Raw genomic sequence first — 15,143 nt, forward strand, 5'->3', positions numbered from 1 at the left:
GGATCTTTATGGTCATAGGCCCCGTACGTCAGCGACTTTGACACATGGCAAGCTGAATTTTTTGTAAACTTAATTAGAGGAAATGACAAATACACCCTCTAGAGTCTAAACTATTACGTGGCCGGCGGCGCAGCGCGGGCTTCTAGTATTGGAAAACATTTAGTATTATATATACAAAGTTAAAGAGAACATGAACATAGATTTGCCTTCAATATGTTTTTCGGAATTTATTGAGTGAGCTTCTTCGAGTTTCAATTCGATTTAATTTGATTTAGATATAGATATATTATCTTATCTGTAATTCTAACTCTGGTAACTTTGTAAAATATATTATTATATTACTTAAAAGTTAAACGCAAAATATAATTAAAAATTTTAATAAATACAAAAATAAAAGAATCATTTAAAATTTCATCTTGTTTTAAACAAAATATTTAAATAAATTGTAGTATTAAATATAAAATATTAAAAAACTAAAAATGATAAAACAACAATGTAAAATTGGAATTAAAGATGTTAAAAAGGTAATTCATTTAAAAAAAAATCTTAAAAGGAAAAAGAAATAAACAAATATTCATAAAGAATGGAATTTCAACCATTGGCCTGGTGTCAATGGAGGTCAAAGAAAAAGCGGTTTAAAAAAAAACGATGGGTAAGTTGGACGCAGTATTCATATTTATGAAATTATAAATAAATAATATAGAAAATATTATTTTTAATCCATTTTTATAAGCACAAACATGATTCTTAATTCACTTATCCATTAAAAGAAAATAAAAGTTGGTGGAGGTGACAGCCTCCCCCTTTGCGTATAAAAGGCTCACTAGCCTCACCTCTTTCACCATCCCATTTCATTATTTGCGTTCATTTGATTTTCTGGGTTTTTTCCCCCCGTTATTTTTAGTATCAGCATTGTCTTTTTTTCTTCTTTAGTTTTGCCTTGTTGAAAGCTCAAGGTAATAATATTATCTTGCATTGCTCTTCTCTAGTTCTTTTGTCCAAATTCCAAACAAAATTTTGAGTTCGGGTTTTGTTTTTGTTGTGTTAGATGATCAGCTCGAAGTTGATAGTGTGATTTTTTACTTACAATGTCTGAATTTTACCAACATAAATCTTCAACCAAAATATTTGTTGGATTTTTTCAAGCTTTAGCCCAAATTTAGGTGCTTTGATGTTTGATCTGCTCTTTTGAAACTTTCTGGTGAATAAATCTCTTGTTCTAGCCGAAAAGTTTGAAAATTTAAGACTGGATCTCATGATGTTGTGTTGCAAAATCTTAGTTGAAAATTAGAACATTGATTAACATGACTTTCCATGGGGTTGGTGGGTGGGCTTGGAATTTTGTAGCCTTCTAGAAGAGCATAATTTTTGTTTTTTTTCCCCTTTCTTCCTTTCATGTTTATCCATCTCCATTTATTTCTCTTTCCATCATTTTTATTACACACTTAGTTACTCTGTTTTGCTCTGTGTTTTTCTTTTTCCATTTCTGGGTTCAGTTCGAAGAAATGGCTGAGCGTGCTCTCACTCGCGTCCACAGTCTCCGTGAGCGTTTGGATTCCACACTTACCGCCCACAGGAACGAGATTTTGGCTTTGCTCTCAAGGTAATTCCGACAAGATCCTTAAAAAAAGATTTTTTTTTTTCAATAAAATTTGCATGCAAGTTGTGAAATTGTTGGCTTTTTTTTTTTTGGCTATAGGATTGAAGGTAAAGGAAAAGGAATCCTTCTTCACCATCAAATCATTCTTGAGTTTGAAGCTATCCCTGAAGAGAACCGAAAGAAATTAGCTGATGGTGCATTTTTTGAAATACTGAAAGCCAGTCAGGTTTAAACAAAACCCCCTTTTTTTTTTTTAAAGAAAATATACTTTGGGTTGTTTTTTCTTTGCCAAATTTTGATTTTTTTGGTGTTTATAGGAAGCCATCGTGTTGCCGCCGTGGGTGGCGCTGGCCGTCCGACCAAGACCTGGTGTTTGGGAGTACATTAGAGTTAATGTTCATGCTCTTGTTGTTGAAGAACTCACTGTTGCTGAGTATCTTCGTTTCAAGGAAGAGCTTGTTGATGGAAGGTATAATAATAGTAATAACATGAATTGATTGAATTTTGATCGAGTTTTGTTTAATCTGTTTATTAAAGGCTTTGTTTTTTGCTCACAGTTCAAATGCAAACTTTGTTTTGGAACTGGATTTTGAGCCCTTCAACGCGTCGTTCCCTCGCCCGACTCTTTCGAAATCGATCGGTAACGGCGTCGAGTTCCTTAATCGCCACCTTTCGGCCAAACTGTTCCATGACAAGGAGAGCATGCACCCTTTGCTTGAATTCCTGAAAGTCCATTGTCATAAGGGCAAGGTAACATATGCTGCTGCCTCGTATTTGTCGATTTATCGTGCTTTCGTAGATCGGACTTGAACTTTTGCATGTTGATGATTCTGAGGGGTTCATTATGTTTTTGCAGAACATGATGTTGAATGATAGGATTCAAAACTTGAATTCTCTCCAACATGTTTTGAGGAAGGCAGAGGAGTATCTTGTTGCGCTGCCAGCTGAGACTTCTTATGCCGATTTCGAACACAAGTTCCAGGAGATTGGTTTGGAGAGAGGGTGGGGTGATACAGCTGAGCGTGTGCTCGAGATGATCCAACTCCTTTTGGATCTTCTCGAGGCACCCGATCCTTGCACCCTTGAGAAGTTCCTCGGGAGAATTCCCATGGTGTTCAATGTCGTGATTCTTACACCTCACGGTTACTTTGCTCAGGACAATGTTTTGGGGTATCCCGACACCGGTGGCCAGGTTAACAATTACGAGATTTCAATGTTGTAATTCGTGTATAAAACAAGTTTGTTAAATCTAAATCTTTCGACTCTCCCATGCAGGTTGTTTACATCTTGGATCAAGTCCGTGCCTTGGAGAACGAAATGCTCAACCGTATCAAGCAACAAGGACTCAACATTACCCCTCGTATTCTCATCGTGAGTGTTCATGATCTTTCGATTCGGTTTTGTTTGATTTCGGCTGTTATTCATGCTTACAGTATATCTCTTTTGAACCTTTTCTAGATTACTCGACTTCTCCCTGATGCCGTGGGAACAACTTGCGGTCAACGGCTCGAGAAAGTATACGGGACGGAGTACTCGGATATTCTTCGAATACCCTTCAGAACAGAGAAGGGAATCGTACGTAGATGGATCTCGAGATTTGAAGTCTGGCCTTACTTGGAAACTTACACTGAGGTGAGCCATATGAACCATTAATTTTCTGGCATTAGTTTACCCCCATTTCTTTGATTTCATTTACCGAGTATAATCTCTCTTTGTTTTAAGGATGTTGCTCATGAGATTTCAAAAGAGTTGCAAGGCAAGCCCGATTTAATCATCGGAAACTACAGTGATGGTAATATCGTCGCCTCCTTGCTGGCACATAAGTTGGGAGTTACACAGGTTTGTTAGAAACTAGTTTACTGGGATATTTTTATGTGTTTAGCTTCAATTATGTTTCGGTGTATCGATTCGATTTTTCATTCTATTGTAGTGTACGATTGCCCATGCTTTGGAGAAGACAAAGTATCCAGATTCCGACATCTACTGGAAGAAGCTCGAGGATAAATATCATTTCTCCTGCCAATTTACAGCTGATCTTTTCGCTATGAACCATACGGATTTCATCATCACCAGTACCTTCCAAGAAATTGCCGGAAGGTAGATGTTTGGATTCGATATTTTTTGTGTGAAATGTTTTTCTCTATAAACCGTTAACATCGATATTCTTATGATTTCAGCAAGGACACTGTTGGTCAATACGAGAGTCACACTGCTTTCACTCTTCCCGGTCTCTACCGTGTTGTTCACGGAATTGATGTGTTTGATCCTAAATTCAACATTGTGTCCCCTGGTGCCGACATGAGCATATACTACCCTTACACCGAGGAGAAGAAGAGGTTGAAGCATTTCCATTCCGAGATCGAACAACTTCTTTACAGCAAAGTTGAAAATGAAGAGCACTGGTGTGTGCTAAACGACCACAACAAGCCAATTCTATTTACAATGGCAAGGCTGGATCGTGTTAAGAATTTAAGTGGACTTGTTGAATGGTACGGGAAGAATGCTAAGTTGCGTGAATTGGTTAACCTTGTAGTTGTCGGTGGAGATCGGAGAAAAGAGTCCAAGGATTTGGAAGAGAAGGCTGAGATGAAGAAGATGTTCGAGCTCATTGAGAAGTACAAGCTGAACGGTCAGTTCAGATGGATATCATCCCAAATGAACAGAGTTAGGAACGGTGAACTTTACCGTTACATTTGTGACACAAAGGGTGCCTTCGTACAACCCGCATTATATGAAGCCTTTGGGTTGACTGTCGTTGAGGCCATGACTTGTGGTTTGCCGACATTCGCAACTTGCAATGGTGGACCTGCCGAGATTATTGTTCACGGTAAATCCGGCTTCAACATTGATCCTTACCACGGCGACCAAGCTGCTGAGATCCTTGTCGACTTCTTCGAGAAATGCAAGACAGACTCATCTTACTGGACCAAAATCTCTGAGGGAGGTTTGAAACGTATCGAAGAGAAGTAAGCACTCATTTTCTTCATTTCCTCGTTTCTTTTTGCTCAAGCCAACTCCTGTCATTGTTCTTACATACCTGCAATGGTTCTGATCAGGTACACATGGAAAATTTACTCTGAGAGACTATTAACCTTGACCGGTGTCTACGGGTTCTGGAAGCATGTGTCCAACCTCGACCGCCTCGAGAGCCGTCGTTACCTTGAGATGTTTTACGCTCTTAAGTACCGTAAGCTGGTAATTCTCATGCCCCATTTCTTTTTATCCAGTTTAAATACGAATGACTTGCATTGTTAATGTTTTTATAACTGGTTTTCGCAGGCCGAATCGGTACCTTTGGCAGTTGAAGAGTAAATTGAAGTTGCCGGGGAAAGAATTGGGAGGGATTTCCGAGTTCTTGAGAATAATCTTTGTTGTTTTGGCATTTTGATCCAACTCTTTTGTTTTCTCTGTTCTTTTATGTGTATTTGTCTTTGTTCATGTTTTGGGCATTGTTTCAACATCTGGGCGTTGAGCCCATCAATTCTAGTAAAGTAAAACATGGCAACTTTTGCTTCACATGTTTCATCCCTTTTATGCAACAAATTAAAGCTTGCATCATATATGTAGAAGCTGAAACAAATCGCACATGGTGAGGCTTCGATTATCCGCATACCAAATCAGGCACTACATGGTATAATAACACATTTAGTCCTCAATATCTTTACGTTTATAAATTCTATCAATTTAATCCTTAAGCTTTCAAACTAAAATTTTCAATTTTTGAAAACAACAGAGAACGGATAATTACTATAACTTTAGATTCATACTCGTATACCCAATCCTTCAAGTGAAAAATATTCTAGCCATATAAATAATATTAGCTCTGTTAGGTTTTATGGCTTCAGCTGCAAGCAGAAATCATAAAAGTCAAGGTGTTAAACAAAAAATGATAATCAAACCTATGTTCAGAAGACAATTATATCGATTGGATAAACACAGTAGGAATGAGAAGAAGGGGCCGACCAAGTCAATAACATAATTACGTATGTTGAATGACTAAATTAAATAAAGAAGATAGAATGGACAATTTTCCTACAATTGATGTTGCAGCTTTTCTTGAACCTAAACTGCATTTATGTTGAATAACTATATATATATATATATTCAGCATTTATTAAATCCACAAACAACTATAGTTAATATATGTTGTCAATAGTGAGTTTAACAGATTGTCGGTGTTTGAAATTATACTTGTTCATATTCGATCCGTCTTTGAAAATGATTTACATAAAGTGTCGGATACTATAGGCCTTTAATAAGCACACTGTTGAATTTGTCTCTTTTATTTATAAAAATATATATATATATTTATATATTACATAATTTAAATGATTTAAGTAATAATTTATTGTATATTCTTAATCTTTTATATTCACGTGAGATTTTAAATTTTTAGATATTAAACCTGTATCATATATAGAATTAATCTTTATATGTATATAAATATATAACATAAATGAAATGGAGGTGTGTTTATATAAATTATGATTAAAATATTAAATAATATTTGAAAAATAGAAATGATGGGTCAAATTTTTTGCACTATTAAAATAAAATTTGACCCACATAGTTGTTAAAAGCCAAAATTTAGCAACTGTATCATTGAAAAGTTTGGAAAAAAAATTTGTTAATTATTTTTTGTATTTATGAAAACATTGTGTGGAATGGTGGAATGGGAGGGGATCAACATATAAATTTTGTTTTTTTAATTTTATAGATGTGAAATGTTTCTGTTTTAAAAGTTGAAAGTTTTGGTTAGGAGATTTGAAGATCAAATTGATAGAATTTGTAAATGCGAAGGGTTAAATTTATTGAATTATTTTGAATTAGGATCAAATTGATAGAATATGTAAATATTAGGCCTAAATGTGTTATTATATCAATTAAGAAAAGGCTTTTAATTATCAATTTAACAACGAGTGACCAAAATAGGAACGAATTTAAACGTTAATGCCTAAATTGAAAAATTTTAAAATTAGGTAACCGATACAGGAACGTAGGCATAATTGAGTGATCATTTATAAAGTTTACTGTTTATTATTTTTTCTTCTTTTAAATTTTTTTAAACTAGAACAAAGAAGAACATTGTGATTGTATTTGTTGTCATGTTTTAAACTTAGGTAAGCTAAAAAGATAAAAAAAAAACACGTAACAAATTTCAATTAATTCGGTTAATTGATCGATTTAATTAAAATTAATTTGTTTTAATTCATGAATTTTTTTAAAAAAATCTATTTAATTAATGATTTAATTAATTCGATTAATAAGAATTCAATTCAAATAATAATCTGACTATTTAAATTCCATAAGAATTCAAGTGGTATATCTCAATACTAGATGAAATATCCCTAATAACACTTTCTAAATATTAGTACTTAATTTATTTATTTACATATTTTTATTGTTGGATATAGTTATATTGTATAACTTTTTATATTTTTTCCATGCATTTTAAAATTCATATCTATATACTTTTATCTAAATATATAATGCTAAATCACATGCCAGATGTGGATAATCAATAATTTGCTTAATTAATCACATGCATTTCAGCATGATTTAAATCCTAACTCTCAATACAATTATAATAAAACATGTCATAATCCGACTTCAAGTTCAACCCGAAAACTCCATATATAGAGAGAGATATCTAAAGACCCCTTTTAGGGGTGGCACTCCAGACATTTCACTCTATGATTTTCTTCTTCTCTGTTTCTTCATCAAAAAACCCTTCTCTCCTCCATTTCAGTTGATACGGTGTTTCAAAACTTACGTATTTATTATTTATTTATTTTTATCTATATTTTTTTGAAAACATCTCGATTCTTCTATTGTCTTTTTAATATATATATATATATATAGCAAAATAGTATCATGTTCCATACAAGGAATCAACTTACATTACCATCCAAAATCATATTTCCAATTCTGTCATTTTAAGTTGATGTAATATGGACAAGGAAGAGATATAAAACTCAACAAATTCATGTCTTGTTGTCATTTACACAACATAATTATGTTTATTATTACATAAATTTTGATTTAATGATTATTATTCGTATACAACATATCCAAATCCATTGTTTTATTGGAAACTAATGGAACCAAAGCCGACATATCTTACTTAATTACAAATCAAACACTAAATTCTTTCTATCATTCAAGGAATGGAACTTTGTTCTTGTTTTTCATTTTATTTTTTTGACTAAATTATTGTATTTATCCTATGTATATTGCGACTCTATGAATTTATACCACATCAATCACTAACCATATTGTTTGTATTGTATAGTTAAATTACATTTTGCTTCTTTTATTAAAAAAAAGAGCAAATTAGTTCTTTCAGTTAAAAATTTCATCAATTTCTAGGTTAAAAGCTGGCGTGATTGACAACTATACAAGTCCACACGGCATGCAACGCGTACCTCATAACTAGTGGCGAAATTAGGGGGCCGGAATTGAAAATTTTAAATTAATAAAGGTAAAATTACACTTTGGCCTCCTTAAAATATAAAAATTTGATTTAATCCTTTAAAAATTATAAAGATATATAGTTTATTAAAATGGTGAAATTGTATTTTTTTCTATCGTAAAAATGATAACTTAATCTCGACCACCTAAAAATTTTTTCTGATTTCGCCCTCACTCATAACGACATACGGGATCAAATTTTAACAATAAAAAATTATTAATGTATTAGACTCTTTGCGCCATGTGAAATATAGTAGCATAATAAATATATAAATATCAAATATGAATAAATTGAATATATCTATTAAAGGGGGCTAATTGATTAAGACAAAGATTATGAAGTTGATAACTAAAAGAGGGGTTGTTTATTTAGGATGGAAAACAAGTTAAGTAAGCAATATTTTGATGAGATATTCACATGGGAAGGGTATGGGGTCTTGATTTGAGGCTTATTTTGATATGTTGAATGGTACATGTTTTCTGGGACATCATTTTGATTTTGATTCGTTTCCCACGTGTCATTGCTCAAATTATTGTTTGCAAAATTTTGATCATATTACAAACTTTTATCTTTAAATTTAAATTATTTTAATTTCCTATAATTTAATTAATTCAAATAGTTAAATTGTTTATTATTGAGTGACCTGAATCTCGTCACTTGTTGAAGAAATAAATACAGTGACAAAATAAGGAGATCTGTGGAGGCAAGAGGCTGAGGACCATATCGCACAAGTTGAGCTCGTATAGAACCATACTTTTACTATTTGACTTTGATTAGAACAGGGTTTTTCGACCTAAATAGACGTAGTTGAAACTCCTATTATATCATTCGTTTTTCAACATTAGTAAATTTCTTCTCCTCTGCCCGTGATTTTTCCCTAAAGGGTTTCCACATCAAATCTGTGTGTTCTTATTTTTTTTTCTTATTGCTTTACTATCGCTCTACCATTATTATCGACGTTTGTTATAATATATATATATATCTATATCTAATTTATTATGTTGAGATGAATATTTTTATATTGAAATTGGTGCTTTTAAAGTAAAATAAACCACTTCTGTATCTAATCATAAATAATTAATAGTAAGACTAAAACATTAAAAACATAAAATCAATTAAAGTAAAATGGTTAAATATCAAATTTGAGAATAGTGAAATGATCCCAACCAATTAAAAATTGTTTATTTATTTAAAATTTTCCAGTATAATACTATAAAAATGTAATTAATGTGTTATTTTCTTGAATTTAGTATAAACAAATTGAAATTTCTAGAACCTTTTCTTTTATAATTAATATATTTATATAATTATGATTAAAGTTAATTATTATAATATAATAGTTTAAATTAAAATAAAATATTAATAAAAAAATTCACACATAATATTTATATCTAAAATATTAGTAGAGGAAAAAGATGGACCCTTTTTTATACTTTTGCTACTATAAATACAAATTAAATACAAAAGTTTCACCTTCCACAAATACAAGGATCAAAATCGAATAATAATAATATGTAGTAAAAATTAATTTCATATTATATATTTTATAATAAATTGTTTTAATCAGTTAAATAATAATTTTAATTACATGAAATTAATCGAATTATAAAAACCATGCCAAACCCATCATGCCAATGAATAATTTGACTTGAGAGATAAAGTTGAAATTAGACTTGATCATGGGTCAGGTTATCTTCTTAGGCTCGAAGGTTCACTCTGAAAGTGAGGGTATTTAGGTAAAAATATAGGCTCGAGAAATGGGCTTAGACAAAAAATAAGGCCCGTTTTTTAAATGAGTCAAACCTCGGGTAAGATTTTTTGGCCTGGCCCAAATTTGCTTACATTTTTTTCGCTTTTATTTACTGCTATTTTACTATTGTTTGCTACTGATTTGTTATCATTTTGCTACTATTTTGCTGTTATTATTTGAATAACTCTTATTTTATTATTAATTTTACTGCTATTTTGCTATTATTAATCTTGTTTTGATGTTGTTTTATTATCATTTTGCTATTATTTGATGTTGGCTCGAGTTTAACATTTTTTATTTGGGTCGAACTTGGACAAAATTTTAGACTCATTTTCAGGCCAGACTGAACCCAGACCTAGAAAACGAGTTTGAAATTTTGGATTAGCCTAGCTTGAACCCGGCCCAACTCATAATCAAGTTTAGTTCCAACTCAAATTTTATTTCATATATCAAATTAAATTACAATCCAGTAATTTCTTTTTATTTCCAAGCTCAGTTTACTATTAAAAATTAATATTGAGTCTAAACAAAAAAAAAAGTTTTGGCTACTTAACTTCAAAAAGTTACAAATGATCAATTTATTATTCGAAAGTTTGTATTTAAGTACTGGGTTGTTAGCTTTTTTTCTTTCTTTCTTTTAAAGTTCGGCTAGCAAAAAGCGACAATTCGATGATTAGTATGATAGATCAGCACCCATCGACGAGTAAAAGAATATACTTTAGATCCAAATCGGTTTGACGATCAATATTGGAGATTAGAGATGAAAGCTATTTGAATTTTGGTCACAGATTCGTGGCATTCACACACAGTTGTTTCACAGAGAATGTTATACAATAACGATTTTAACAAGCTATTGATATAAATGAAAACTTTCGAATAGCAATAACCATTTTATAACTTTTAAAAATTGAGTGACCAAAACATAAGCTTACTAATAATTTAACGAACTTAATTAATTGATTGTATTTTACCCGTATTTATTTACTTAAATAATAATTTAAATCAAATTCAATTCAGTTACACTTTTTTGTATGAACTCTACCCAATAAAATGGAAGTGGTGGAAACTATAGCCAATCGAGTCGGGCGAGCTACTCAGCTTAATTTCACATATAACAAAAATGATTATAAAGTGTTAATATTTTATAATTTCCATGGCAGGTGAGGGTAAATGCCAGTTTCTAACTAGAAAAATGAAAAAGGTTGAGAGTAAAGTTGATATATCAAACACTGGATTAAGAATCTTCTGAAAGAATAAGAAAATAATTAAGAAGGGGATCTATAAATTTGGATTTAACTCAACGTATTCGAAACCCTTTTTCCACACTCTTGCACATGTCTGACGTTATCATCTCACTATTTTCTTCAATAAAAATATTTAACATTAATTATATTTTTTATATTATTAAAGCAAGCTACATCGAGAATTCAAGTATTGTATACGTCATTAATCCGATCCTTTGTAGGAACTACCTGTAATAATGAGTTTGTAAAATGGGTCTATTTATCATAAAGAGAATTGTTGCTTCTGATATTGCTTCACCTTAATAGTTATTTGAATAAGTTAAAGTTATGGAATTTTGAGAACTCATTCGTATACGTCAGGAGTCCATTTGATATTGTTCATGAAAATTAATTCTTTCGAGATTCTGTAACTATCTCTTCTAACAATATCGTTTCCAAGATTCGAACTTGCGTTCTCTCTTGAAAATATAATATGTCTTACCACTGTACTCGACACTTGATTAATATAATTACATAAAAATATTTAACAATATTATATAATTACATGTATGGTGATCACGAAACCTTTGATTCCATATATTATATTCTAGTGAAGTCTTGTTCTTGAATTTATTATACTAACTATATCTTCTTTTAAATTACGATATTTATGTGTATTCTAAATTTTGTTTTGAATAATTTTAAAACATAATCGAACCTATATCTTCTTGCATTGATAATAACGCTCATACCAATTAAGCTAAGACTCAATCGACATGTGTATTCTAATTCTAAATCTCCTAACATTTTATTAAATTCATATAATTTATATAAGAAACCATATTCTCTTTTAATTGGTTACATTAGTGGTGATTTCTTTCTTTATAAATTATCTTTTTGGTGGTTGAATCATTTGTTCTAAAAGATGCACACAACAACCTTCTAGTTGGTAAGTAAAATTTTAAGAACCAAATAAAGACAAAAGCCTCTCACTCATTCTTACCTTCATTCTCTAAAAAATGATTCCTCTTGTGGCACAATCCCAAGTGTAATTGGAGTTGGTTATACCTATTCATGAGTAATATTATTTCTGATTAGATTAGTGTTGTTGGAATTAAATCTGATTAACTCATCGTATCATTTGAATCGAAAATTGGTTAGTATATCAGTTCGAATAAAAAATTAAATTAATTTTAAAGTAAATTGTTTTAGAATATGTTCAAAATAAAAAAAAAATCGAGATAAAAAAATCGGTGGTTGAATTGATTTATAATTTTTCTAATGATTTTAATTTTCTATTAATTTTTCTGAAAATTTTAATTGTTCATTTTATAATTATTGGATGGATAATCAAAATTGGTAGTTTAACTTTAACGTGGACCGGACCGATCAACTTAAAACCTTTCCCCAACTCCTTTATAAACGAGCCGTCTTCCTCTTTTCTTAGCTCACAAGCACCCTCTTTCTCTGCTACGGCTCTCCAAAAACTCTTTGGGAAACCCTTAAACCTCTCCCCCCATAAGAAAAGCAATGGCCAAAGGCAGCAACAAGCTAACCAAGCTCTTATCGGTTCTAAAGAAGCTTAATTCATTCAACAGCAAGCAAAGCCGCACCCCCACGTCAACCGCCGCGGTGGCGGCTTCCGATATCATCTACAACGAAGAAAGCTCTGCCGATCTCCACCCTGTCTACGTTGGGAAATCCCGTAGGCGGTACCTTATTAGCTCCGACATTATCGACAACCCTTTGTTCCGGGAGCTCGCCGAACGGTCCGGTGAAGACGATGACGCCGTCATCAACGTGTCGTGCGAGGTGGTTTTGTTCGAACACTTGCTTTGGATGCTCGAAAATGCTGATCCTCAACCCGAGTCTTTGGAAGAGCTGGTTGAGTTTTACGCTTGTTGATGGTACGGACCGTAATTCGTAAGTTGTACATTGATCATGTAATAATAAAATGAAATTTATAGGCGATGTTAGAAGATAAGAGATGAGTTAGTTTCAACGACGAGGATTTAACCGAGTTCTCGCCGGCAGCCTGGTGGTGGTGGGGGAGATGACATTTTGTGTATCATTGTTGTTTCATTGTCGTTTAATCATGTTTCTTTTTCTGATTTATACAAGAGATTAATATTTCATTTATCTTATGATGTCGAAATCATAATCACTCAATCCTTGGGTGAAAAAAAATCTTAATCCAAACTTAATTTAATAATGCTTGAAAAAAAGAGAGTATATTACAGCAAAGCTTTGGGCTCCAGCGGCTTTCGTGTTTGTCTTCCAGATTTGACGATGTCTTGAATACAAGAATTTTTCGAAAAGAATTATTAAAGTGTTGGGGTTTGAACTTCAAAAGCCGTCATTTCTTTTCGTGATTGTGCGTCCAACTCGATGAAGCCCTCTCATTTTATGAATTCATCATAACCTGTTAAGATATTTGGACTCAATAAATTATAATATTAAGGTTCAAATGACCAATGATGGGGTTGTTAGAGATGCTTTGTTTTTTTAGATAGACAGTGTTAGTTCCGTTGCTTTTCGTTTGCTGACAATAGGGGTATCAGGTTTGTGTGTATAAAATATAAAAAAGGTGAATTAAATATATGTATGAGAGCGGTGGGGGAAGATTTTGGTAAGTGGAAGACACGAAATCCTTTCTTCTTTTAACACGCATTAGCATCGACGCGTTTGCCAAGCTGCCATGGCCATGCCACTCTTAAAACCTTCAAATCTGCTGCTTATTTTTCCATTTTTCGAATTTTTTTATTTTTATAAAATATTTTGCTCCTTACCTCTGTTGTTATAATAAAATTGTTTCTCTATTTGGGCTACTAACTTAAGCTTTTAATAAGTTTCGTTTATGTTGAGTTCGGATCACTTGAATGTGACGTTTTTGACAAACCTAGAAACATGAGTCGAGTAGGGTGATAAGACTCCTAATCAAATTGCCTGAAGTGATTAGATAAGCTTGAAAGTTTTTTTTTTATCTCTTGAGAGAGTTTTGGAGAGTTTGAAGATAGATTAATGAATATTGTTATGTGATAAATACTTAGGATAATTAGCCGCTTGAAGAGGCCTATAAATAGGTTGTTTTGTGCTGCACATCAAGAATAGTTTTGGACTGTATTTGTCGATAGCTTTGTCGTGTTCTTATGATTATTTTGTGACACTTTTTTTTATTGTATTGTGAGGTATTTGATTAAGTGATTTGTGACAATTGGAGTTGCAATCACTTCTTTGTGTAAGGGTAGACCGGCTTAAGCTAATAGATTATTCGAATGGTTATTGAAGAAAATCATTCATAAGACAAGATTTCGTGAACGTAATACCGTTGTGTCTAAATTGTGTTAACAAAGACTAGTTATGTCAATTCTTTTCGACTCTTATTTTTTTTGCTACTTGTTTTCGTTTTAACTGTTGTTACCCCAAATGTTAAACAAAGTTGATTTATCATACCTAAAGAGTTGAAATTAAAATTGGTTTTGTATTACTATTACCAAGTCCCTAATTGAGTTGGTGTCACGAGCCAATTGGACACGAACTCAATCATGGAACTTACGAAAATGTCCTTACATAATTAAAATAAATCATATTATTCAATGGTATTTTAGTTTTTTTTAATCCAATACGAAATTTGCATGTGGCCTGTGCTATTTACATTAATAAAATATTAACTTTGCCATTAAACCAAAGTTTTATTTTAATATAATATTTTCATTTTAATTGTATTATGTATATTTTATTACTTCCTCCAATTGTATATGTTAATAATGTTTTTGATTGAATTGTTGTCATAAGTCAACTCAACACTAACTCAAAATTGACGAAAACAACATGATAAACAATTGTACGTGTTTAAATTCATTTTACTCAATTTAATTTATTTTTTCATTTTACATGTGTAATAGAATTTCTACACGCGTTGTACTTTTCAAAAGAGAATTCAAGTTTAAAACTTGACTATACTTCATTAGGAGAACTATATAAAATTAGTAGTTTAATTTAAGCTTTTTTTTAAATATAATTATATCAACAAGTAATTAAAATAAACTATATTAAATGTTATTATCAGAATCAATTAACTCAACTCGAATTAACTCG

At 31.7% G+C, this 15,143-nt stretch overlaps 2 protein-coding genes across 2 annotated transcripts; both read left to right on the plus strand.

Moving 5' to 3' along the window:
* The first annotated feature begins 847 nt into the window (after nucleotides 1-847).
* LOC107893375 (sucrose synthase-like) lies at nucleotides 848-5,116 on the plus strand. The gene is given in 13 exon segments (NM_001326810.1): nucleotides 848-956; nucleotides 1,497-1,603; nucleotides 1,700-1,826; nucleotides 1,918-2,069; nucleotides 2,158-2,350; nucleotides 2,457-2,792; nucleotides 2,876-2,971; nucleotides 3,059-3,232; nucleotides 3,323-3,439; nucleotides 3,531-3,697; nucleotides 3,778-4,566; nucleotides 4,657-4,795; nucleotides 4,880-5,116. Coding segments are annotated over 12 exon segments (2,421 nt in total). The 5' UTR covers nucleotides 848-956; nucleotides 1,497-1,505; the 3' UTR covers nucleotides 4,913-5,116.
* Nucleotides 5,117-12,490: 7,374 nt separating this feature from the next.
* LOC121225186 (auxin-responsive protein SAUR76) lies at nucleotides 12,491-13,184 on the plus strand. Its single transcript, XM_041109373.1, has one exon. It carries the CDS (start codon nucleotides 12,576-12,578, stop codon nucleotides 12,948-12,950), a length of 375 nt encoding a protein of 124 aa, XP_040965307.1. The 5' UTR covers nucleotides 12,491-12,575; the 3' UTR covers nucleotides 12,951-13,184.
* Nucleotides 13,185-15,143: the final 1,959 nt, after the last annotated feature.

Source organism: Gossypium hirsutum, chromosome D13 (genome assembly GCF_007990345.1).
Source record: "Gossypium hirsutum isolate 1008001.06 chromosome D13, Gossypium_hirsutum_v2.1, whole genome shotgun sequence".
Classification (NCBI taxonomy): Eukaryota; Viridiplantae; Streptophyta; class Magnoliopsida; order Malvales; family Malvaceae; genus Gossypium; species Gossypium hirsutum.

Coding starts and splice junctions, on each gene's coding strand:
- LOC121225186 (XM_041109373.1), top strand. CDS start 12,576: ATGGCCAAAGGCAGCAACAAGCTAACCAAGCTCTTATCGGTTCTAAAG.